The 25,411-nt window shown below is 41.1% G+C and overlaps 1 protein-coding gene across 5 annotated transcripts in view; it reads right to left on the bottom strand.

Annotated features, from left to right (window-relative positions):
• Positions 1 to 25,411, bottom strand: part of PIEZO2 (piezo type mechanosensitive ion channel component 2) — a 480,117-nt gene that overhangs the window by 91,740 nt on the left and 362,966 nt on the right. For 4 of the 5 annotated variants that reach the window (XM_063653383.1, XM_063653380.1, XM_063653382.1 and 1 more), the window contains 7 exons: positions 24,943 to 25,091; positions 22,694 to 22,867; positions 18,426 to 18,467; positions 11,467 to 11,684; positions 8,202 to 8,362; positions 831 to 1,007; positions 408 to 533 (listed from right to left, as the gene is read on the bottom strand). In XM_063653383.1, the coding sequence (XP_063509453.1) occupies positions 408 to 533; positions 831 to 1,007; positions 8,202 to 8,362; positions 11,467 to 11,684; positions 18,426 to 18,467; positions 22,694 to 22,867; positions 24,943 to 25,091 (1,047 nt within the window). The remainder of the gene's footprint in view (positions 1 to 407; positions 534 to 830; positions 1,008 to 8,201; positions 8,363 to 11,466; positions 11,685 to 18,425; positions 18,468 to 22,693; positions 22,868 to 24,942; positions 25,092 to 25,411) is intronic. The other variant, XM_054461214.2, reaches the window with a different exon arrangement.

Raw genomic sequence — 25,411 nt, forward strand, 5'->3', positions numbered from 1 at the left:
CATTTGGTATACTTTACTTAATATTTTTCTTTGTATCTAGAAGAGATCATACTATGCACAGTGTTTTGAAATTTGCTTTTTAAAAATCTTAATATATTTTAGACATGCTTCAATTCTAATGCACCCATCGACCTTAATCTTGTAATGGTCTTAAAATGATTGTATAATGTTCCAGTGAATGTATTTGTCATACTTTATTCAAGCAGTCTCAGACCGTTTGATCACTTTCTCTTTAACATGCCACAATACTGATTTTAACACTTAGAGTTTGTTGCAAAGGTCATGCCAGAGCCCACATGAGAAGTTACGGTTACTATCAAATGTGATGTTAAGCATCTCATGGAAAAGAATCCTGAACTATTATACAACGGTGTGGAGGCCCAAACTAAGCACGACAAAGCCATTACCCTCAGGTAGACTAGCAGAGGCGAAGACTTCCGCAGGCCGACCCACTCTGTAGGATCGATAGGAGCGCTGTAGAGCAGAGACTTGTTCAACTCATTAAGGGGGATGTTTGTTTGATTTTCATTTGGCTAAAAAGAAGAGAAAATGGAGTAAAAAAAAAAATAGCTCCACAGATTAGGAGAGCTCGGGTTATTTCTTCTTCAGCTTTGAGCAAAATGATAGCGGTAGGATTGGGGGACAGGCCCATTTCAGGGGAGACCTCAGTATGAGACGAGGCTTAACACAGGGCCAGAGCATGACCAGCCAGGGAGAGGTGACTTACAAGCCAGGTCAGGCCAAATGTGCTTGGGGATGGGGGTTCCCCAAGTATCTGCCCTGCTTTGCTAAAGGGCAGTCAGGAATATTCCCCCATCACCGAGGCTCACCAAGGAACAGTTAACAGAGAAGTTCTCAGGCTTAATGGTTTGGAGCTGGTACAACATTTTGCAGACGATGATCACACACGTCCAGATCGTGCAGACACTTGAAGCCAGACGGCGCAGCTTGGCGTACGGCAGAGCAAAAGCCCAAGAAATCAAAAATACATAGTTGAACAGAGACACCTGAAAACGCAAAACCAGAAATGGGGACAAAAGTACGTAACACGGCATAACAAACAGGACATCCACAAAACAGGATGACTTGATTTACTCAGTTCGGCAAAAGCAGACTGGATTCCTAGCACGTGCAAGGAATTGCCCTAGGTGCTGGGGTACTAAAGTAGGTGAGTTATGGTCTCACCCCTCAAGGACATTATGTCTTGTATGGCAGACAGACATATCATCAGGTGACGTCAACATCATGTAGCACTAGCTAAGCTATCGATGTGGGCAGGCTCCTGTGAGAGCGCCCAGAAGGGTCCTTGGTCCAATGTGGAGGTCAGGAAGCATTTTCAAGAAGAGATAGTGCTTGAACTGAGCCAAGCCAAGAAAGATGAGAGGTGGATTCTTTAGGTAAAGGAGGCATGAACAAAGGCAGGAAAGCATGAGCTAGCATGGTGGGGACAGGCGACAACAAACAACTGGAAAGTTCAGAGTTGAAAGTGTGAAGTGCAGCAGGAGGTGAGGCTGGAGATGCAGCTACAGTCAAGTTTTGACGGATCTTTTTTACATCATGCTATGGCACAGGAGCCCATTCTTCAGAAAACTGAGAGCTGTGGAAGGGCATTACACTGGGAATTTGGAGGTAAGATTTGCTTCCCATTGAGATAAATGTAACTGACGAATGGAGGGCCCATTGTGGGGACTGGATGTGACTTTGAGCGACCCACTCACGTGCTGCTGCAATAGCCCAGGGAAGATGGGGAGGAGGCACGGATTCAACATGGGAGCAAAATTAGCTGGACTTGATGACTGATTGGCTTGGTGGGCCGGTGGGTAGGAGAGAAAGTTCAAGGAGTGACTCCCAGGTTTCCACTTGGGAGCCTGAGTGGATAACAGTGCCATTACTGAGACAGCAATGCTGATAGGGAAGCTGGTCAGAGCAGCAATATCGTGAGCTCAGCTTGAACCTGTTGACTTTGGGCTGCATGTGAGTTCATTGATCAGGCCAGATGTTTCCACATTTCTAGCAATTCTTTATAGTTAATAGTCCATTGGACAGTATAGAAGGACCACCATCTTCTTCAGGCATGGGAAATGCTCATTTATTCTGAATATTGTTATGTTAAAGTAATATCCTAGAAATGTTTAATATTCTCAGGTAGAAATAATAGCATGCTCTCATTTGATACAACTAAACATGTACCAAGCATTGTGGGCTAAGCATTGTGGGCTCTAAAAGACATAGTTACCTACTTGGCTTATAAAGCTATAAAAGAAGAGGCTGGGTGAGGTGGCTCACGCCTATAATGCTAGCACTTTGGGAGGCCGAGGTGGGTGGATCACGAGGTCAGGAGTTCAAGACCAGTCAGCCTGGCCAAGATGGTGAAACCCCGTCTCTACTAAAAATACAAAAAATTAGTCGGGCGTGGTGGCAGGCGCCTGTAATCCCAGCTACTTGGGAGGCTGAGGCAGGAGAATCACTTGAACTTGGAGGGTGGAGGTTGCAGTGAGCCGAGATCGTGCCACTGCACTCCAGCCTGGGTGACAGAGTGAGACTACGTCTCAAAAAGAAAAAAAAAAGAAAGTTTAAAAAACTATAAAAGGAGAAAATGTGGAGACTTGGAGACTGCAGGACTGTATTTAATTCTGCTATTTGTTACCTGTTATTCTTCTACTCAACTATTTGTCACTGTCCAATGCAAGGAACCTCTTTGAGAATTAAGTGCTGAAGTATTAGAGTAGGAAGAGATGCCTTAAAGAATTAATTGAAGATGAAAGAAATACTGTACACGGAAAGGCCCTGCAAACCATAACTCACTCATAAACATAATCCATGTTACCTTTTAACAAAACAGATAGATTAGCGAATTGACTCTTCCTCCATAGTCATCAACAGGTGTCTCGTCAATTTGGATATTAAAAAGCAAACCCTATTAAAGACGCTGTGAAATTAACTCTGTTATGTCTGTTATTATGTATCTAAGGCCTTTAGTAAAGACAGCACAATTAATTTATTCAGAACTTTCAATTTTCTGAGTGACGGGGAAAGGGAAGTAAAGGTGGTAACTTTCATTAAGTCTTAACTAGGTTCATCCCCTGAGGATTCCCTGCCCGCAGGAGGCATGTGGGAGAGACAGATGGAGGCACACAGGCACTTGGTGACAGCATAAGGGGACTGAGACCTGAAGAATAAACAGGAGTTAGGCAGAAGAAATAGCAGGTCCAAGGCCCTTCCAGACTTGGGAGAGCATGGGCTGCCCATCCTTGGAGAAGCAAGTGATTCATTGTGAGAGAACTGTGATCTGGAACCTGTCAGAGGACTTTAAAACCCATCCGGCGTCTTAGAGTGTCCAAGAATGGCAAAGGTGAAGTGGTCTGGGCTGGATCGTGGGGGTCTTATACCACGTTACCGTGAAGATGAAAGGCAGCTGCTGCAAGGTTTCAGGTAGAGGGCTCTCATGATCATATCTACCCTGTGGGAAGACTATTCTGGCTGCATTGTGGAATACGTATTGGAAGGAGAAAAGATTGGGAAAAGCTGGGAATCTGTAAGAGTAATCTAAAGGGGAATGGAGGCACAGGGAATGAGTAGGACACCTGAAAGTGCTTTGTGGCCACCCAAGAAGTGGGGTCAGGTCCAGCTGTCACGTGGAAACAGGGGCCTGGAGTTCAAAGAGAGCAGTGAGTTGACACAAATTTTGGGACTCGCAGCAGGTGGAGGGCAACTGAACCAGAGTCCTGTGCTTGTGAGCTCGTGAGCTCACCCATGAGAGTCCAGAACAGAAACAGGCTATGGACAGAGCCTGAGGAACATGCTGAGGAAGCTGGTGGTAAGGGCGGGATGAGTCCAGGAATGAGACAGGAAGGGCCTGATGAAACTGTGGGGAGGGGCCGGGAAGATGAGCTGATGTCCAAAACAAGAGAAGGGAGAGCTTCAATGACAAGGAAAGAAGCCCCAGTCCTCAGCATCCTAGAGAAGTCAAATCAGAGGAGGACTAAAGAGCCTCTGTGAGGTGAATATTTTTATCATTTTACAAATAGAAAAACTGGGGCTCAGTGAATGAAGTATGATACTTCATTCCATACAAATAGCAAGCCCAGTGCAAACCTCAGTGCGCCTTGCCCTCTCACAGTCCTGTTATCTAAAGAGATCATGATCTCACCATTTCCCTGATGGTAAGAATCTCATGGAAGGGAAGAAGAAGAAAGAAGGAGGAAGAAGAGGAGGAGGAGGGATAAGGAAGAAGAAGAGGAAGGAGAAAAGGGGAGAGAGAAGAGGAAGCAGAAAAGAGGAGGGGAAGGGGAAGGAGAAGTAGGAGGAGAAGGAGGAGGAGGAGGACAATGACTATGACAAATACCTGGGCCACAACCAATACCTGATCAATTAGAATTTTAGGGAAATAGATGCTGGTCCATGTACATAACAACTGTCCAGGTGATTCTTACTATCAAGGATTTTGAGAAACAGTTTTATGCTATAGTGCTTTCCCAACAAAGCCCTGTACACAGGTCGTCATCCTATCTGAATATAACCTTGTGGGGCCTGAGGGCCCTGCCTCAAGGGAAGGGGCCTCTGAGAACCAAAGCCTCCTGGGCCCTGCACTTACCCATCCCTGGCTTCCCTCCCCCAGAGAACCCTAGCTGCAACTATCACCTCCAGGCTGCAACCGCCTGCAAGAGATACTCCTCCCTGTGCAGCAAGTACTCACTGTGGACACCTCTAGCACAGCAGTTATTATCACTTTTAGTTTTACTTGGCAGCCATTCCCATCAGGCTGTGAGCTCAGACAAGAAGTGTGTCTTTCAAGCTACTACACCAGCACCTAGCACCATGTACGCATTCACTTTATTGTGAGTTCTTAATAAAGGCTCAATGAATGCTTGGTGAGAGTGAAAATAACAATGATGAGACAGACAAGAAGGAGAAACCTCAGGTCTGCATAAGTTTCCTTCCTTCCTTCCTCCCACCTTCCATTCCCTCCCCTCCCCTCCCCTCCCCTTCCTTTCCCTTCCCTTCCCTTCCTTCTCCAATTGACCAGGCCCCCCAGGGAGGAGCTGAGGTGCTAACAGAAAGTGTAGCTCTTGCTCAAGACTCGCTGACCTCACAGAGCTGTCCAACAGCCTTTGGAATTAGAAAGTAGCTGTGTATTTCAAAAGGAGGAGAAAAATGTTTATGTATACTATATATATATATATTTAAATCTAGATTATTCCAAAGCAGTGTCACTCCTGAATAAGATGCTGATGGAAAATAAAGGTTTCTCTGTTTCTTTTCCAGCAACTTCTTCTTTTTCAGATGCTTCATGATGCTAACTTTGAAAAGGTTTAATATTTGTAGGAGAGATGAACCCAAAAGTTGTGAAAACAAGCACCCTTACTGAGGCCTTGGGTAAGGATGTCTTGAACTCAGAGCTGCCACAGCTCCTGAAGAGATTTCTTTGTGGAGAGAGGCTGCATCCTGCCTGTCCCCCACCCCCTCAGTGCCAAGATGATGGGGCAGGTGGGCATGCAGGGAGGAGAACGTCCTCTGCGCGCAGCCCGAGTGAGGAGCTAATGACTCGGAGCCCGATGCGTGAACCCTGGAGCTTGGGCGCTGGTACCCATGGGGCCAGAAGAGATGAAGAGCTCTAGTTACAGGGTGCAGAGTCTCTTTGTTGGGCTCCATGTGTACAAGCGGAGCAGGGCCTGTGTGAGGGTGGCCCCTGGACCTGATGGGGAGGCACAGAGTGCCCAGAGCTGCTCCAAGGCTGCAGGGAAGGCTGTCTGGAAGGGCAGAAGGACTCCACAGAGGAGTCCAGGAGGAGAAGGTGCTGGCAACCAGGGGCTGAGTGCCGGTGCCAGCCAAGAGTGGCTGTGGGATGCCCCACTGAGGAGCCTCCAGGAGGGCAAGGGCAGGTTTACCCGCCAGTTGCCAGCCCAGAGCGTGAGGCCATCATGGGATGGCACAGGCCAAGTCACAACATCCCCATCCCAGGGGGCCTTGCCCTGAGCCTGAGTCTGAGCTCCAGCCCAGAAAAGAATAAAACAAAAGAAGGACTAAAGAGCCTCTGTGCGGTGGATTTTTTTAAAAAAAAGACTAAAGAGCTCTGTGAGGTGGATTTTAAGGAGATGTGGGTGAGAAAGAAAGGATCAGATAAGAAAGGAGGAGCTTCTACCTGGGGAGGGACCCGAGTCTCGATGATTCTCTGTGGCTGCACAATTTTAACTACTGAAGTGAGATTTTGCTCACTTAAGTCACTGTAGGATTTTGTATTTCTTAGGAATGATCAGAAAGTGCGCTGTGTTCAGGGACACAGAGGAAAGTTTCCCTGTAGGATGCATTCTAAAGGGACAATGAAGGTCTAAAGAGAAGTCTTTTGATTGGATGTCACCAAATTGATTGCTTCGTGTGCCAATTACACTAGAAAGAGCCAGCGATGCACACACTGTCAAGAACCCAGAGACCAAAGCTTCAGGGCCGGAAACCCCCCATGCAGGTGGGGTGACGTCACGCACAACACGAGTGGCTGAAACAATTTTACAGCAATGGGATTTGGCAGATGCTAGCAGCAGAAGGAGCAGGATTTCTATGCTTCAGGAGTCTCTCACTTGTTTTAAAGTTAAATGTGAGAGAGATGAAATTAGGAATGAAAATTCTGAAAGTCTGCATAATGTGTGAATCACAGAGAAGGGAGTGGTGATACTCCATGGAAGGCTGTTTTCCCAAGAGTGTAACAAGGTAACTAGATATTTTGTTTACTGGATGGTCTGTTAACAAGTTTATGTCTGGGGACTCATTAAGGATAATCAAAAAGTTATGGCTGCCTTTTGTTTAGGATCTATAAGAAATTGCATCCTTTAACCCTTTTCTGATGGATGGATTGTACAACAGGATGGATTTATGACAGCAGATTCTCTGTGTCCAACTCCCATGAATTTCTGCTCCCCCAATGCCCACTCCCATCACCACACTGTCTGAACACACCTTCACACCCTGCCGCACAGCTTCTCATGAATCAGAAGTCATCTGTACCTCAGACTGGATTTGTTCAGAAATGGTCTCTGTGCATTTTTTGTCAAATGCCTTCTCTTGTTCTTTTCTATTTCTCTTTAATACCCTAACCCTGAAATTTTTATCTGAACTGTTCAATTCACCTCTACAGTTAAAATGCTTAAATTTTGGCTCTCAATGAATATAAATATTAGGCTAGATTTGGGCTCCATTTAATGTACACGCCCAGTGACTTAACATTGGAGCCGCTGCCATTTCTCCACGAATCTCACAGACAGAGTGGCTTCTGTTTTCATTCCCACTTGGCAGAGATCCCCTGCCCATTTCAGACGGTTTGTATGAAATGGGGGAGAAGTTCTAGTTTAGACTATGGAGCTCAAATTAAGGTTCATCTCTTAGCTACCTATTTGTGAAATGTTTTAGGTTTGTAGTGTTGTAGTTGTGATATTTTACTGTTATATATGTAACTTTTTAAAAATTATAGGCAGTACTTCCTTGATTAATTTTTAGAGGGCAGTTGTGATATTTTACTGTTATATATGTAACTTTTTAAAAATTATAGGCAGTACTTCCTTGATTAATTTTTAGAGGGCAAAGAATTCTTGAATTGTAACCAACTGAGAAATAATCCAGGCATATAGAAGTATGCAAACATTATTTGTTGAATAAAAGGAAAGAAAGCTAATTTCTCTGCAGTGAACATTAAATAATCTGTTGGCTGGATGACGACTCTCTTCTTTACAATCAAGGAAACAGAAGTGCAGTACAGGTGCATGGCTGAAGACTTTGTATTGTATCTCAAGAAATTCAATAGTAAACAAGGTGAACTCTACTAAAGATTTTATTAGATTTTGGAACCTGAGCTTTCTCCTTGGTAATGTAAACTGGAATGCTACTGTTTTCCTTGGAGAATTTAGGGAGTTAGCTTCCCATAGGCAGGGGCAGAAGGGCAGCGTGCTCTCACACTCTTCCCTGAGGATTCGATGAAAATAAGTAGCCTTTGTAATATGACCAAGCCAATGAGAAACTCAGCCATGAGCCTCTTTCCTTTTTCTCAGTGCTGCTGACCCTCGGATTTCTGTAAGTGTAAGTACTTAGTCTTGGAGTCTTGATACTCCAATGTAATGGGGATTACATTAAAAAAATCATGGACAGCTAGAAAAGGAAAATGATGACCTACTGTGGTTCTGTTCAGCCTGATGATAGGACAAATGTTCACTTGCCTCTTTCACGGAAACCCAGATAATGTAAGAGGAAACGATTTTGATGATGTGCAACTCCAAAATCCACCACATGAACACCTGCAGCTTGTGAAAATACTCCAGGAATTTTAAGAAGAGCACAGTGAGGCGGTCAATCACCAGGTGCCATTTGTTCCTTAAATCTGCAAAATAGGAAATACAGACAAGAGCATAACTTTTTTTAATATTATCATTTAAAGCATATCTTGTAACTTTCAGGTTGGAATGAGAGGCTGCAAAATAATTATAGTGGATGAATTCTAAGAAAACCAAAATCTGGAATAAGGATGATGTAAGAATCCCAAGTCATGATGACACAGATATCATACACTGAGACTTGGAGGGACAATGTGGCTTTTGTCCACCTTTTGATTAAATTAGTGTAAAGAACGATTTTGATATTATCTTCCTTCCTTCCTTCCTTCCTTCCTTCCACTCGCTTGCTTGCTCTCTGTCTCTCTCTCTCTCTTTCTGACAGTCTTGCTCTGTAGCTCAGGCTGGAGTGCAGTGGCATGATCAACATTATTTACTTTTCTTTCTTTCTTCCTTTTCTTTTTCCCTCCCTCCCTCCCTCCCTTCCTTCCTTCCTTCCTTTTTCTGACAGAGTCTTGCTCTGTAGCCCAGGCTAGAGTGCAGTGGCACAATCTCGGCTCACTGCAACCTCTGCCTCTTGAGTTCAAGCGATTCTCCTTGAGTAGCTGGGACTACAGGCACATATCACCATCCCCAGCTAATTTTTGTATTTTCAGTAGAAATAGGATCTCGTCATGTTGGCCAGGCTGGTCTTGAACTCTTGGCCTCAAATGATCCACCAGCCTCAGCCTCCCAAAGTGCTGGGAGTACAGGCATGAGTGCCCATGCCCCCAGCCCCCGTAATCTTATTTACTCTTAAGACCAAACTATAATTTCCTAATATTCTAGGAATGTTAAATAATCTTAACTCCTTCTAAATGACATCTTTCTTGCCACAACAGCACTTTTATAAATGGCCTGTCTCCTTTGACAAGGCTTAACTGGTGAGTGGTAAAGCTCTCTGGTTTCCATGAAAAAGTGAACCAGTCAGAGCCCTGCATGGGCAGGAAGAGCTTGCTCCTTGTCAGAACAAGAAGTGAACGATAACCATCAGAATGACTCAGCCCGTGGTTTTCTGAAACATGGTCAGACTAATTCAAATGATAATTTTTAATCAAATTATTTATTTTATTATTTCTACCTTGTGCTAAAACAGGAGCCATGTTTCTATCTAAAAGGACTATGCTGGCTCACTTTATTGACTGAAAGTCACAGCAGGACTGTTTTGTAATATCAGCCTGTCTTGTTTGTAAACAAAAGCTCACAAGTCTGTCTTGGCAGATTACAAGTCCTAAGCATATCTTTAAGCAGCTTCTTTAACTGGCTTGAGTAGATGCAACAGTTACTGTACCTGGTTCTGAAAGCTAAGTAAGGTTCTAGTTATTGTGAAATATGCTTACAGTACTTCTCTTTTATCCATGGCTATGCTTTCCAAGATTTCAGTTACCTGCAGTCAACCACAGTCCAAAAATATTAAATGGAAAATTCCAGAAATGATTCAGAAGTCTTAAGTTACACACTGTTCTGAGTAGAAGGATGAAATCTCATGCTGTCCCACTCTGTCCTTCCCCTTGGAATGTGAATCCCTTTGTCCAGCAGGGCCATGCTGTCTACACTCCCTGCCCAGTGGTCAGTCACTTAATAGCTGTCTCAGTTCTCAGAGTGACCGCTACAGTATTGCAGTGCTATGTTCAAGTCACTCTTATTTTACTTTCTAATGGCTCCAAGTGAAAGAGTAGTGATGTTGGCAATTTGAATATGCCAGAGAGAAGCCACAAAATGCTTCCTTTAAGTGAATGGTAACAATTCTCAATTTTATTAATAAGGAAAGAAAAAAAATGTACGCTGAGGTTGCTAAGATCTAAGGTAAGAACAACTCTTCTCTCTGTGTAATTGTGAAGAAGGAAAAAGAAATTCATGCATAGTGTATACAGGGTTCAGTGTTATCTGAGGTTTTAGCATCTACTGGGAGTCTTAGAACATGTCTCCCAAGGCTAAGGCAGGACTACTGTATTTAGAGAGTGACTCAGATGGTAGTCAATAAAAAGGTGTAGGTAATAAATGAGCATGATTTAGATGTGTAGCTGCCACGGACATGAGGGATTGAGAGAAAAGTGGCTGTGCAATTTTGGGCAGGACCTATTAGTAAAGCTCAAAATCCATCTTGAAGTAGTGTCATAAAATCCTAGCTTAACTACTTGGCCTCACAGAGCTGGGGTCTCCCCTTCACACTGAGGAATTCACAAGCTCAGATATGGAGAGAACATTTCTGGTCCTGTCCTCTGTGTTCTGAGATAAGTGGGGAAAGAAAACCAGGTTTAAGGGGCACAAACCTTTGGAAGGGGTCTTCTTGCTACTTTTTTTGTTTTCTACTTTTGTTAAGGACAGTTTACCAGCAAAGACAAGTGCAGCATCTTAAGGTCATAGCCCCAGAAGCTCACCCCAGAGATGATGCTCTCTGGTTTGTCCCAGTCTTTCTGGAAACTGCTATGTAGACTTTATATTCTCTGTCAGATAACATTTCCTGATCACTGAGGCTGCTCAAGGTTCATCATGCTCTATTAAAACATTATTTCAAGTCTAGGAAGGGAAGTAGAAAAGAAGAGCCCAAAGAATGAAGATTGAAACTCCTAAAACAACAATATTGACAAAAACATCTCTAGGAGTTTGCTTGAAACTATAATTATCCAATTGCTGAATTTCTCCTCCAGTTCCCATGTCCTTAGGCATCAGATCAGAGCTAGAAATATATTCTTAATTTTCGGTTTCCTGGAAAAGTCTCAGAATGGTTTCTTGAGAATGCATTTGTACAGGCGATGTCTAGAGCCTTTGGAGATTCTGCACAGCCAGGTTGTACCTGCATCTGGTAGAAACAGAGAGGCTCTGACTGAGCACGTGGTCAACACCATGCCCCGCCAGTGTATGGACAGGAGCACTACTTGTGGGTCAGTCACTGATAACCAGCCGTCTGGTCTCTACTCCGTCAGAATTAAAAAGAAATTGTTGGAGAAATTGGAACAGTAATATTATAACTATAGCAACCAAACAAAAACCACTCCAATTTTTATGTAATGGACTGGGTCAAATATGTATTCTTTTGGAGCAAGTCGATGTTTCCTTCACTCAGTCTGGCAGCCAGCATTCTCTGAGCAGCTGCTGGTAGTGGGCTGATTACCTGATGTTTCTTCCTCCTCCTCGGATTCCTCCTCTTCCTCTCCGTCCTCCTCTGACTCCTCACTGTCTTTCCCAAGATCACCCTTCTGGGCTTTTTCAGAGTAGCCCTCAGGCTTCTCCTTCCCAGGCTCAGCCAACTTCCTCACCTCCGGCTTCTCCAGGCTGGCAGTCAGGTGCATCATGGTGAGGTCCGGGAGGCTTCCTTCCGGGTGGGCCAGTCTGTTGGCAGAGAGCAGCTGAGTCAGAAGAGGAAAGGGTGTTGGGAGAGATTTGAGTGAGGGGCAACTAAAAGGAGGATAAACACAAATGAAATCAGTGCATGTACAAAGACCTCACAAGGTGGGGTGTTAGCGTTTTGTCACTTTCTTTTTGGTTGGTTTGTTTTAAGTTCTTTCTAAAAACAAACTGTAAACTCGGTTAGGTCTTGTTAGCTTTTCTAATTCAGGTTCTAGTGATTAGTTGGTAATGAGAGCTATCGACACCTAAACTTGACATTTTTCCCAGAGGAGAAAATGGTCAGAGTTTAGGGTGTAGAAGCATGAAATGGCATCATGTAGAGCAAGCATTTCATGGCTTCACAGGGGGACTTACTCATTTTGGTGGATTGGTAATTTTTTCTTGATGCTGCTCATAGTAATTGAAATAGAAAGAAAAAAAGGAGATGAGAACAGAAGAATTATAAGGAATGTCAGAGATCACATATCATGCTACATATCATCCACTATTGCATTCCTGTATGCCTGTTGCAGTAACGCCCTAATGCCAAATGCATTCCAGGGTGGCATCAATAGCGTGCTTTGCTCTGACCCCTAGGCTTGGCAACTAATCTGAGAGTGGACAGGATTGCAGGTTTGTAAAGGAGAGAGCATACTGAGACTGCTGAGGCAAATTATGTCATGCTTTTTTAGTAACGCAACAAACCATCTTGCAAGAATCAAGTCATTCACATTTTTGTTAAGTTTTTAAAAATTTCTTAAAAGAATGTGTGCTTTCAGTCAACCTTTGTGTAGACGAATCCCACTCTGTCATCTAAAGCATATGCCATGGAAGCTAAGTGTTTTCAGGAGTGAGACATCTGCATCATGTCCCCACCCGAGAGTCACTGATGCGAACTGTTGATTGGCAGCCGTGGGAAGACTGTGTGAGATCCTGAACCAGAGAAAGAATACAGGGGGAGAGAGCTTCCAGTGAGCCCACTCAGCAGCCTGGGATGTTACAGTTTATTTCTTAGTGGACCATAACAAGTCCCATCCTTCTCCTACAGTTTTTTAAAAGCATATCTTTTTATTCATACTCAAATTAATGTTTTAAAGAACTTCTGGGCAATGAAGTCTACATTAAGAAAAAGCCTAGTAGACATACTGATCGTCTTCTCTACTTATCATAGTTAATCCAGAAATTTTTAGCAGGGTTCAAACAAGATGGACAATAAATAATATTATTCTATCTGGATAATCGTAGGTTCTGAGTAAACTATTTAACTTTGTGAAACTTGATTAATTTTCTACCAAATGAGGAAGTTTGATTAGATAAAATGCAGGTTTACTTTCAACTTGTTGATTTGGTATTTGTAAACATGCCTATCATTTTGGGTAACTGTTGTAAGGAATCCACATTTCCCTACGCTTTTAGATTATCATTCAAACAATTCCCTTGCACAGGATGTCCAGCAGGTAAATGATAGTATGCCAGAAACAGATTGTTAATTTAACGGAGGGAGAGAATCTGAGGCGAGTTTTACACTGGTGGAAGGAGTTATGCTGACATACTACTTCCTTATTTTACTAAGCTAGTCAATTCATCCTCTCGACTTTGGAGAAGTTAGCTACTCTTAAAATTGCAACCCATATCTTCTATACCAGTGCCACACACCAAATCTCAGGGAACATATTTGCCATTCCTGCTTTGTCAGGACTCTCCATGTGAAATGTTATTAAATATGGAAGTGATCGGCTGCTGCACAGTCGTCAGTATGTATTTGTTCTCTTCAGGGATGCATTTTATAAATTATAAGATACCTTTATTAAGACAAGGAATTTGGTGGTTGCAGTGTGAGGTGGGACCACCTCAGAGTGAATCTTAAAGGTCTACATTGACACTGCTGCAACCTCGTACGACAAGAAAACTACTTTCTAACAATTACTGCTATTAACAGAGTGAAACTCAAAGAGGGGAGGCTGTTTCCGCAGCTGCTACTACAGTTACACAGCAGATGTCCTCAAGCAACGACCCCCGAAACTGCCATGCCGCAGGTAGAGCGCATTGAGGAGAGATTGTTCAATGAAAGAATCAGAGGAAGACACTGTAGTAAGCCTTTTGGAAGTAGGTCCACAAGGCTGATTTCTAGAAACTTGTAATGGGACAAGATGCAGCTGCGGACAAATGAGAAGGGCATCTCTGCATCCAACACTGCTCATTCCCTCTGACCTTAGAGCCACAAACCCCAGACCCTCTCTGGAGCAGTCTAATCTCGTGAGCTTGTAATGGACAACAAAAAAAAGAAAAAAAAGAAATTATGTATCAGGCTGTCATTTACTAGTCTAGGGGTTTATTAACTATCTTGAGAAATTCCAGAGAATTGTACCTTGTATTATTAAAAACTGTGCATAAAACATAGATAAAAATATTTTAAATGCATGAATAAAGTGTACTGTTTCAAAAAGACACTTGTGTGAATCCTTTTACTTTTCTCTCTCTCTTTTTCTCATTTTTATCATAACATTGTTTTTAGAGGCCATAGGGAAGAATGTTAAAAGACTTGGGTTCAAGTCTTCACCAGAAAACTTACTAGCTAGATGAGATGGCAAAGCTATGTAACCTATCTTTTAAGTCTCAGTTAGCTGAAACAATAGTGCCTATTTATAGGAGGTTGTAAAAATTAAGGTGGTTTCTGTTAAGCAGTTAACACAGTGGTTAATTACACAGGAAACATTTTAAAGTAAGGAGCCATCTTCTAATGGTAGATTTTCATATATTACGGTTTGATAATCTGCATCATAAATTCATTGTAAAGAAAAAGCAGAATTAGAAACATGCTTTTGCAAGAGCCTACACAATGATGGATGATAGGGAAGGTATTAAACTTAGACTATGATTCTGTCATCAGCACCTTCTTTAACAGAACTTGGCTATTTTATAGAAGACCATTCAGAAGAAAAAAAAAGAGCAAACATTTCTTCGTCGGGAATCTGTTTCCCAATGGTCTCAGGGTTCTGTTTACTGGGCTTTCTGTGTGTGATTTCAACTACTGCATTCCCTGAGGAGTGGGAGCGGCAGAGGTGGTTCTGCACAAATGCAAGCTTCCGAGGCAGACCCAGCTGCGGTTGCTAGAAGCAACAGCTGTATGGACTCTCCGGGAAAGCCTGTGTATTTTAATTCAGCTTTTTTTTTTCCTTCCTAGCAAATAAAAAGAAAATGGATCTTGATTTTCCAAAAACAAAATTTAAAAACCCACTCTAGTAAACAAACTCCCGGAAACTTCAGGCTAAAGAACTTATAAGACGTAATTCTTTACTGAACATCAGGCTTCAGGCTAAGGAACTTACAAGACTTGTAATTCTTTACTGAACATCAGGCTTCAGGCTAAGGAACTTATAAGACTTATAATTCTTTACTGAACATCAGGTGCAAATTACCTAATGGTCATATGAAGGATTTTGACTTCGGGACTCCAAATAATAAGCGTGATGATGAACAGGATTCTCGGAGAAGCCCCTTCCTCCACTGCCTTCAATAAGGCTGCTTTGGATGTCTTTCTACACAGGAAGTGCATTTCTTCTCTTAGGGTTTTCTTTAACATTACTGATAACTTTGTTTCCTTGCTCTTATTCAGGCTCTGAGCTCTAACCTTCTCACTGACCATTAAGCAAAATGGCTCTCTCCTTTCATGTTCTAACGGAGCAGATGACAAGTATTTGTTTGTGTCTTCACTCACTCTTTACACTTCCACAGCTTTGTGCAGCACCCAATGTGTGTTTCTCCATTTGTGACTCTGTCATTTTATTCTAAGTATGGGTTCTGGGGACTTTCCCCTTGAAGACAGAATCCAGTCCTGCTCTACTCATCACCCTTACAAAATGTAGTACTGTGCTTGGGGTGCACTATAATTCACCGAATCTTGGGTGAAGAAATTTTATGCACTGGAGATACATCCTTATTTGAAACAGAAGAAACAAATTACATGACAGGGACCCTCAAAGAGGGTTAATTCTGTACAAGGACCTGACTTTGAAAAGCTACATAGTAAACTACTTTCCATGAAAGAAAATGGAAATTCTAGCATTGTAAAATCTCCTTAGTCTGAATGTCATGTGTTTTTATGATTCTAATTTGGAATATGTGGTAATGTAAACCGCACTGACACTGTTATCATTAGACTGTTAGCAAAAAGGTGACTTGCACCTGTGTAGTGTTTAATATAAGTAACATTTAAAGTAAAATAATTTTACTGTTTAAGATAAATTATTATCTAGAACTCAAAAGCACTTTTAGAAGATTGTATTCACATAGAAGCATTTAATTTGTGAATTGAATATTACATCTTAATTATGTGTGTTGGTAAAATGTATCCTGTTTACTAGGTCAGTTGCAACTTAACCACAATTATCTATATTTTTAAAATGTTATCAAAGTGACCTACTGTCCTCAATACACTACCCTACCTTACAACTTGTAAAGTCATGTCTAAATTTTAATCAACTCTTAAGTTGAATTGTAGGTATGCCCCTCTTTCAGCCCAGAACTAACATTTATAAATATTTTATTCTCCTTATAAAACATTGAACATAAAGGAATAAATTAAGAGAGAAAGCAAGCTTATATATTTATTAAAGGATTCACCCTGTCATTCTAATGGATAATCAGCCCTACTCAACACTGCATACAGCATTTCAGAAGCACACATTATAAAATGAGAGACAGGCTTGTTTGATAACGTTTCCTTTGAGGCATAGCTCTGGCTGCTCTTTTTTTTTTTTTTTTTTTGAGACAGAGTCTCGCTTTGTCGCCCAGGCTGGAGTGCAGTGGCACCATCCCTGCTCACTGCAAGCTCCGCCTTCCAGGTTCATGCCATTCTCCTGCCTCAGCCTCCTGGATAGCTGGGACTACAGGCGCCCGACACCACACCCAGCTAATTTTTTGTATATTTAGTAGAGACGGGGTTTCACCGTGTTAGCCAGGATGGTCTCGATCTCCTGACCTCATGATCCACCTGCCTTGGCTTCCCAAAGTGCTGGGATTACAGGCGTGAGCCACCGTGCCCGGCCTCTGGCTGCTCTTAACATGTTAATATTCACACAAAAATATGAGATTTCACTGGAAAGAAGGTAAAGATGGGATATTGCAAGTTTTTGGTCATTTGGGGTGACTTTGAACTTTGATACTTCTAAGAAGTCCTGAGAGAACTAGCTGGCCTTGTGGCTTGGGGTAAGGGGCATAAGCTCCCATTCATGATATAAGTCTGGTCCTTTGGGATCAAAAGTCATACAAGTTGCTGCCAAGGGAGCCCATCAAACCAACTCTTGCCCTCTTATAGGTCTCAGCTTTCTCTTTACAAAGCAAATGCTAAATGCTTCATAAGAAACACAGAGATAAAGAGAGTGAGGAGTCCCTTATGTTTGGAGGGATGGGATTTAGATTATTGCTCAGGATTTCTAGCTAGAGTCTGTTTCTTACTTCTCTACCTATCAGCTGAAAAACCTGTTATTGATGTTTCTTTCTCAGGTTGTCAAAAACCAGCCCCCAAGAAACCTGACAGGCCTCGTTCATTCCTCCTCCCTCAGCAATCCACAAGTGACTCTGCTTTTCATACTTGGTTAGAAGTTGTGCCTCTTAGGGTTTGTGATTTGGTTGTCTGCCTTAGGATTTTACCTATAAGGAAAGCGAACGGGCTAGAAAACCAACAAATCTTTTGAAGAATTATTTTGTTAATTGGATTTATTGCAAGATATATTTCTCTGACTAAATTACTAGCTTTATTACTAATGATATGCAATTACAAGAGTGAATATTTTAATTCACCTACTTAGTAAAGTAAAATAGTTTTAGTAAGTTAGATCCCAAAGGATAACTCTGGAGGATAACCTATTGCACAACATTTATCAAAACTTGCTTTTTATTTTGCATGGACATTATATGTTTTATCTCCCCAGCTAGGTGATATGCATCTTAAGGAAAGTCCATGTCTCAGTGCCATCTCGGTGCCTTTTGTGCTGTGCAAACATATGAAATCTGGTGATGTAAAATATCCCTCTTCAATAATATGTTGCTCTTTCTTTCAAGTAGAGATATATTTGAAGAAAGTGATGTTTTTAAAACCATATATTGTGACAACTTTCATTTCATTTAGGAAATATCTATCGAATATCACTTCATGGGTAAGGCGCTGGGGTAGGTGACATGGGGACATCTTGGCGAATCATAGCGGGAGTCCAGATCTGAGAAAGTTATGCCCCTACTCTAGCAAGGCAGATAAGACAAGCAGGCAGGAGATCAGACAGAGGACTGGAAGGCAAGTGTCAGGAGAGCATCAGTGATGGAGTGCTACGGGGGTTCAGAGGGAAGGCGGATTACTCTCAGCAGGAATGTTGGCATTTATGGGAGGGTTTGTGGAGGAGGTGGTTCTTGAGCTGAGCTCTCAGTTATGTGTTCAAGAAGGAGGGGAGTTCTCAGACAAGCCTTGCACTAATTCTACCAAAGAACAGAATGAATGGGACATAAGTTTGAACCAAGGCCAAAGGCTGAGCACCAGCTGAAGACCCTCAACAGCCTCCACATCCACTTGGTGGCACAATTCGGTACAGATACCAAATGGTTTGGTTTGCAAAATACATCCATGAGCATACCTGAAGACCATTGTCCACTATCTGACAACACGATTTTTCATGTATAAAGCAGTTAAGAATTTAACACAGCAAGAAACAGCTTTGAACAAAAATAAGAGAGAAAACATTGAGTACCCACCTATTTATTATTAGATATACGCGACCATTGACTTTGGCATGGCTACGAGGTGGCAGACGGAAGCACAGGGATGCAATGAAGAGACAGGTTGGAGAGAAAGAGAGGAGACTGTTAGACAGAGGTGAACGAAGTGGACTCCCTTAAGCTTCCTAGCATCAAGTATAGCCACCCTCACAGGCTTCATGCCTTGAAGAAGAGTCTAGACAGCAAGATTCAGTAGCAACATTAAATCAGACAATGTTCAGGAAAAATGCTAAAAGATAACAAGCCTCTCCCTTCTCATCCCTCTCCATCTCACACACTTTATTACAAATTTGTAATGTTTAAATTTTTTAAGGTACTTTTTTTTTTTTGCAGAGTCTTGCTCTGTCACCCAGGCTGGAGTACAGTGATGTATCTTAGCTCACGGCAGCCTCCGCCTCCTGGGTTCAAGTGATTCTCCTGCCTCAGCCTCCCAAGTAGCTGGGATTACAGGTGTATGCCATCATACCTGGCTAATTTTTGTATTTTTAGTAGAGATGGGGTTTTACTATGTTGGCCTAGTTGGTCTCAAACTCCTGACTGCAGGTGATCCACCCTCCTCAGCCTCCCAAAGTGCTGGGATTACAGGCGTGAGCCACAGTGCCTGGCCTCAAGGTATATTTTATGAAATAAAATATAATTCAAAAAATTAATTTTTGCTGCTACCCCAGAATTTTTTAAAAAAAGGATCCTACTCAGTGGCCATATTCAACATGCTGTTTTCTAAGGTTTTGCTGAAACTATAGTTTAAAAAAGGTCATTTCATTTCTCTGTGCATAATAATACTTTCTAAAACAAACCATGCACAAATTAAAGAGATATAAAAGTAATGAATATGGCCGGGTGTGGTGGCTCACGCCTGTAATCCCAGCACTTTGGGAAGTCCAGGCTGGTGGATCATGAGGTCAGGAGTTTGAGACCAGCCTGGCCAATATGGTGAAACCCCTGTCTCTACTAAAAATACAAAAATCAGCCAGGTATGGTGGCGCATGCCTGTAGTCCCAGCTACTTGGGAGCCTGGGGCAGAAGAATTGCTTGAACCCAGGAGGCGGAGGTTGCAGTTAGCCGAGATGGCACCACTGCACTCCAGCTTGGGCAACAGAGCAAGACTCCGTTTCAAATAAAAAAAAAACAGTAATGAATATTTAAATAGTCCTTTGCAAATCATCGCTAATTATGTATTATATAATAAACATGTTATACATTATAATTCTTATAATATGAATTTCTATCAATATATAGGTGAAATAATATTCCTGAGGTTGCCTACTTAGAAATAATAATTTCTTCCCATATTATTATATTTTCATAAGGCTGACTTTGTAAATTCTGTAAATCTAAACATAATAAATTCTGCTTTATACACAACAGACATGTGCCTATGTTACATCTGTGTGCATAAGCACATATACACCAACAAGTGATGAAACAGGAAAAGAAGAGTTGCATATCTCCAGAGACAACAGTGTGGAAATCAGCTTAACGAGCGAATCGGTTATTCCTGATCTGTGGGCCATTTCTTGTAAAGCATCCGTTTAGGAGGCAGGAGCAGAGAAAGCAAAGCCTGACAGTCAATTCCAACTCTCAAAATATTCCTTTTTCTTCATCATTTTGATTTTAATGTAGCCATTGTATTAGGACTCCAAGGACAAGAAATACTGTGAGGTGAAAATTATGAGCAAGGAAAATACTCCCATGAGAAAGAGTTGCCCAAAAAAACCCTATATATATATTTAAACTTTGAACATTATATATATTATATGTTAAGCATTGAACATTTTATATACTATATGTAATATAGTATAATATAATTATATATTACATATTTATATATATCAATGTATATCATATTATATAATATATCATATAATTATATATCATATAATTATATATGATATATATTATATTATTATATATAAATAATTATATAATATATATTATATTAAATAATATATATTATATTAAATATTATATAATTATATATTATATAATTATATTATATTAAATATTATATAATTATATTATATATAATATATAATATAATTATATTATATAATTATATATAATATAATTATATTATATATTATATATAATATAATTATATAATTTTCATAGAACGAAAAATGAAATCCTATGTCCTTAAACTCTTCAGAGAACTGGCATTACACACTCTTTCCTCACCCTTTACATTTACTTGGAAAATTCACCGTTAAGGGTGCAGGGTAACGGCTGTGAAGCGGCAGCTGAGGAAACACAGAACCTACATCTTGACGTGGGCTGCAGTCCTTCCCCAGAACCCGCATAGGCTAAACACTGCTATACATGCTTAAAGGGAATTCTGTGGGACCTTAATTCAGTTTTCACATACGCTAGGTCCAAACCCTGGGAGTCTCTAGGCTGGTGAGCCGAATTGTCTTCTGCAAAACTGTGGTCCTGCATGTTTCTACTTTTCTGGGTAAATGGTGAATTATATCTCTGTTTGATTGCGTGACAGAAGACTCAGACACATCCATGTTAAGAAAAACAGCAAGAAAAAGGCCCCTGCATGCTGGAGGCACTTTTAGTGAGAAAAAAAAATGAATATTCAAGAGAAGAAATGGCATTTGGAAGAAAAAAATTTTAAAAAAGATTTCATTAGCAATGGTTAATAATTACAACTCCTTCACGAACATACAAATTGACTCTGCTAACTAAAATACTTTGTAATTATTTAATAGGGCCCTTGAAAAGAATGGTGAGGGCTTATAGTAAATTTAAACATGTTACATGGTCAGAATTAAATATGAAATACTAGTTTTATCCACATGGATCACAAGCAATGTCAAAATAATGATTTTAAAAAATCCTTTTTCTGATTATTGGCAATTCTCACTTTTATGTGCAGGCATTGTCTTTGTAAACTTTTAAACTTGGGGTGATTTTCCCTGCCATCAAGTTTGTCTATGAATGATATCTTCTAGGGTTCCCCAAACTTCTAATAACTACTTTATTTTTCCTAATGCTTGATCATCACTGAAGGTAGTAGGAGTACATATATGGAGAGGGTAAGCCACTGACCCCATCCATGCCCTCCTCCCTGCCGGGGCCTTGGAAGCAGAGAGGTTTTAGCAGAGCCTGATTTTCCTGGTGGCTAGATAGCAAAATAAGTCATGACTGATTGATACCTCTTGGTTCCATGGGTTACGAGTCATCTGAAGTATCAGAATGATAGGCAAAATACAACACAATAAGGAAAGTGAATCTGCTGGTCATAAACAAGGATTATAAAATGTTTCTCATCATTGAATAAGTGTTTTGGGTCTATCCATAACTCTAGTTCCTACACAGCAGAACGCGGGAAGTTGGGCATTTTATGAAATGCATATAATGAACTCTTACTTCATCTTCTATTGATATCTTCATGTTTTCCCTTAAAGTCAAATAATTAAGGAGAATTTTCATCTGTGGCCTCTGTGCTCCTCTCAATACAGCCCTTTGCTCCCTTAGCTGCTTAACAAGTATTTTTCCAATATCTGAATTATAGGCTAAACATGAGGCGAAAGGAAGACCATCGTCAGCATTCACTAAAAGAATGCTTGTGATCTCCCTGTGATGGAACACAGTGAAGGATTTGTGATAACCCATTGTGGTTTGAATAAATATGGGCAGGAAAAGTAATATCCCATCTGTTATTTGCAAACAATGTATATTTATTGATGAGGAGAAAACAACAGTAAGCTGCTAAAAGAAGATATTGTCATCATGTTGTCTTCTTAAATATGATTGTAGTTACTAGTCAATTGCAGATTCTGTTTTTTTAGCCAAAGTTCTTTATTTCCAAAATGGAAGGCAAAACTCTGCCCATCATCTTTTGCTATGCTCTCAGAAGACTTCTGTACTTGCGGTCGGCATAATGGAAAAATCCTCTGAATTAGCCAGATTCCCTAAATGTTCTAAAAAGATATAACCAGCCTAGACACAAATACACATATCAACTGTAAAATATTTAAGTCTCCACAGCTACTCTGAATATCTCACAAGACGATCAAGATCACTTTAAATTAACCAGTCATAAGTCACTACCCATTGTTTCAGAACGTGTCACAGAATCTTCCACGTTTTCCTCTTTTTCTCACAAGTTGATACTCATGGAAAATTCAAGGCTGAAACTTTTAGATTACTGGCTTCTCGCAAGGTGGCCAACCTAAGGTAGGGTTGAAGGCTGCCTTCCTCTTAATAAGAGGTCTGCGTTTCTTCCAGTGGCTCACCTGTAGATGGTGTTGTCTTCTTTGCTGGGAATGGACTTGAGGTCCGTGAGTTCAAGGAACCGGTCATGGAAATAGTGCAGGTGTAAAATGCACACCAGCAGAAAGGAGGTTGGGATGAATATGCGAGTGAATAGTTCAGCCACAGTAAACTGCTTTAAGCCAAGATCCTCAAGCCTGCAAAACAAAACAAAATAAAAAGCAGGAACCTCTCTTACGCAATGAAGTCACTGACTCTTTGTGATAAACTACATCACAGTCTTACACTCCTGTCAGCTCTATCGTTTATTGCATCCCTCTCTCTATGGTCCAATATGGCTTTCATTTCCACCAAGCCAGCTAACCTACTTTAACAATGGTCAATAATAAACCTTGACATTGCCAAATTCCAGGGCTACTTCTCTAGCTTTATTTAATTAAACCTCTGGTCCTCCTTGAAGCGAGTGTGGTCTTGACGCCATCACACTCTCTTGGTTTCTTGTTCCTCCATGATCTCCTCCTTTTCTATTGGACCTCTAGAGGCTGAAATATCCCCAGGACTCTGTTTTGATCTCTTTTCCAGCTGTGCTTTCCCCCTAGGGAAATCCTCTTCTGTGGATTTACACATCATCCTTACACCGAGGACTCAAAGTGCATCTACAGCGCAGGCTCCTCCTGTAAGATTCTCGTGCCCAAATTGCAACTGGAAATTGGTTGTTTCTCAGTTATTTTATATTAGTGTTTCCAAAACAGTATTCTTGATTTTCCTATTTTTCTTGGCAAAGCTGTTCTCCACGTCCCTCTCCCCACTCTAGTATCCCTGAACCAATAAATGGTACAACTGTCTACCCTGCGCAAACTGAGAAGTCAGACATCTCCTATGTTCTTTTCTTTCATATCTCATTCATCCATATTTCCTTCAGCATCCTAAGCACCTCTTGAATCACCCACTCCTGTTATCCGTCTCTGCCTCCACTGAATCTAGGGGAAGCTGCCATCATTTCTCACAGGACCAGTGCTGCTGCCTACTAACTAGTCTCCTTGTTTCTACTCCCATGCATCGCTTTTTCTCAGCTAGTCAAGGGATCTTTAAAGATTGGAAAATTCCACCAAGAATAAAATACAAATAATGCTACCTACAAGCCATGCACGTTCCAGCTGCCTGCCTGAATTCTCCCCACTGTTCGCTGTCCACTCACACCCTGTCATCAGTTCCTCTTATGAACTGTGCCAAACTATGACTTGTCTCAGGACCTTTGCATGTGCTGTTCCCTCTGCCTGAAATGCCCTTCCACACCCCAGACTCCAACTCACACACTTTTCCTAAGACAAGCTTCTTCCGATGCTTCAGCTGGAGTTTAAACCAGCTCCTCAGCGAAGCCCGTGCCAGTCACTCATTTATAGTTCCCCCTTACTCACTGCCTCAGCCTGTTGTCTGTTTCCTTCACGGACCTGTCGCAAAGTGTAATAGACTTATTTTACACTAAATAGTTTTGTTTGTCTCCTCTGCTAGAATATAAGATCTACAGGGCTTAGATTTTGTCTGTCTTGTTCCCTGTCATATTCCAGGCACAAAACAGTGTCAGCACACGGACAACATTTAATAAACGCTTATTGTATAGACACTTCAGCTGTGTTGGTCTAGTTACACAGTTATCTTTCCCTTCTAAGGGACAGAGACTTCTAAGGGGCTTCCCTTCTCAGCCACATCAATATATTCAGCTCAAAATCCAATGCTGGCTGGATTTCCAAACTAATTTCAGAAGTTTACAGATGCAAATTAGAAAAGGATAGAGCACTATCTCCTACATGCGCAGGAAAAACCATCTCATTATCACAAGTCTATGAGCACTTGGAGAAATTTATTTCTTTATGGCACTAAATACTCCTTAGAATCTAAGCACCCAGCAACATAAATGAGCAAAGTCTGCTACTTTATGTTATAAGTGCATGAACTTACTTATGAATTGAAGAACTGAGCTCCAATGTGGAGAGCAGAAAGCATGACTAAGTGTTAGGTGTGTTTCACATGAAATTAACATCAGAAAACGTCATTTCATTAAAATTCTGAAAATTCATGGAGTGCCTATTATGTTCTAAGCTAAGGGCTAAGTAAAGAGAACACAAAAATGACTCAGTTTTAATTTCTATTATTGAGGAACTTATAGACATTGATGACATCATGCATTACTAAAATCTTCCTTAAAGATGCTTTGAACAATGTGCATTCAAGTCTTCATCTTGTTCATCATTTTCAACTCAAAATTGCTTACTTTTCTTTTTTCAATCCAGTCATATTTTGCCACAGGCCTGGGAAGTTTTCAAACTGATATGTGTATATAAAGATAAGCACCAGCATAGTGTAAATAACCACTGACATCCAAAAATATTTTAGAATTTTCCTCCACCATTCATAGTGCACCTGCGAATCAGACATTGAAAAAAAAATGAGAAAAAAATCACTTTTAGGAAAACTCACAAAAATACTTGGTTTAATTCAAGTAAGACAAGTGATACGTTTACAAATGTCTGAAAATAAAGTCTATTTCATTTCTAGTTTTTAATGTTCCGTGTCTATCATAGTGGAGTGGTCCTGGGTTAGAACCCCAGTTCTATAAATGGTTGCTAACTGTGTGAGGAAGAGGCTGAACCTTCCATAAGTGCCTATTTTGCAGGGTTGCTACCAGGATGAAATAGATATTGTTTATTGGTTCCTGCAAGCTATTTGGCCCATAGGGGGCG

This window comes from Pongo pygmaeus, chromosome 17 (genome assembly GCF_028885625.2).
Source record: "Pongo pygmaeus isolate AG05252 chromosome 17, NHGRI_mPonPyg2-v2.0_pri, whole genome shotgun sequence".
Taxonomy (NCBI): domain Eukaryota; kingdom Metazoa; phylum Chordata; class Mammalia; order Primates; family Hominidae; genus Pongo; species Pongo pygmaeus.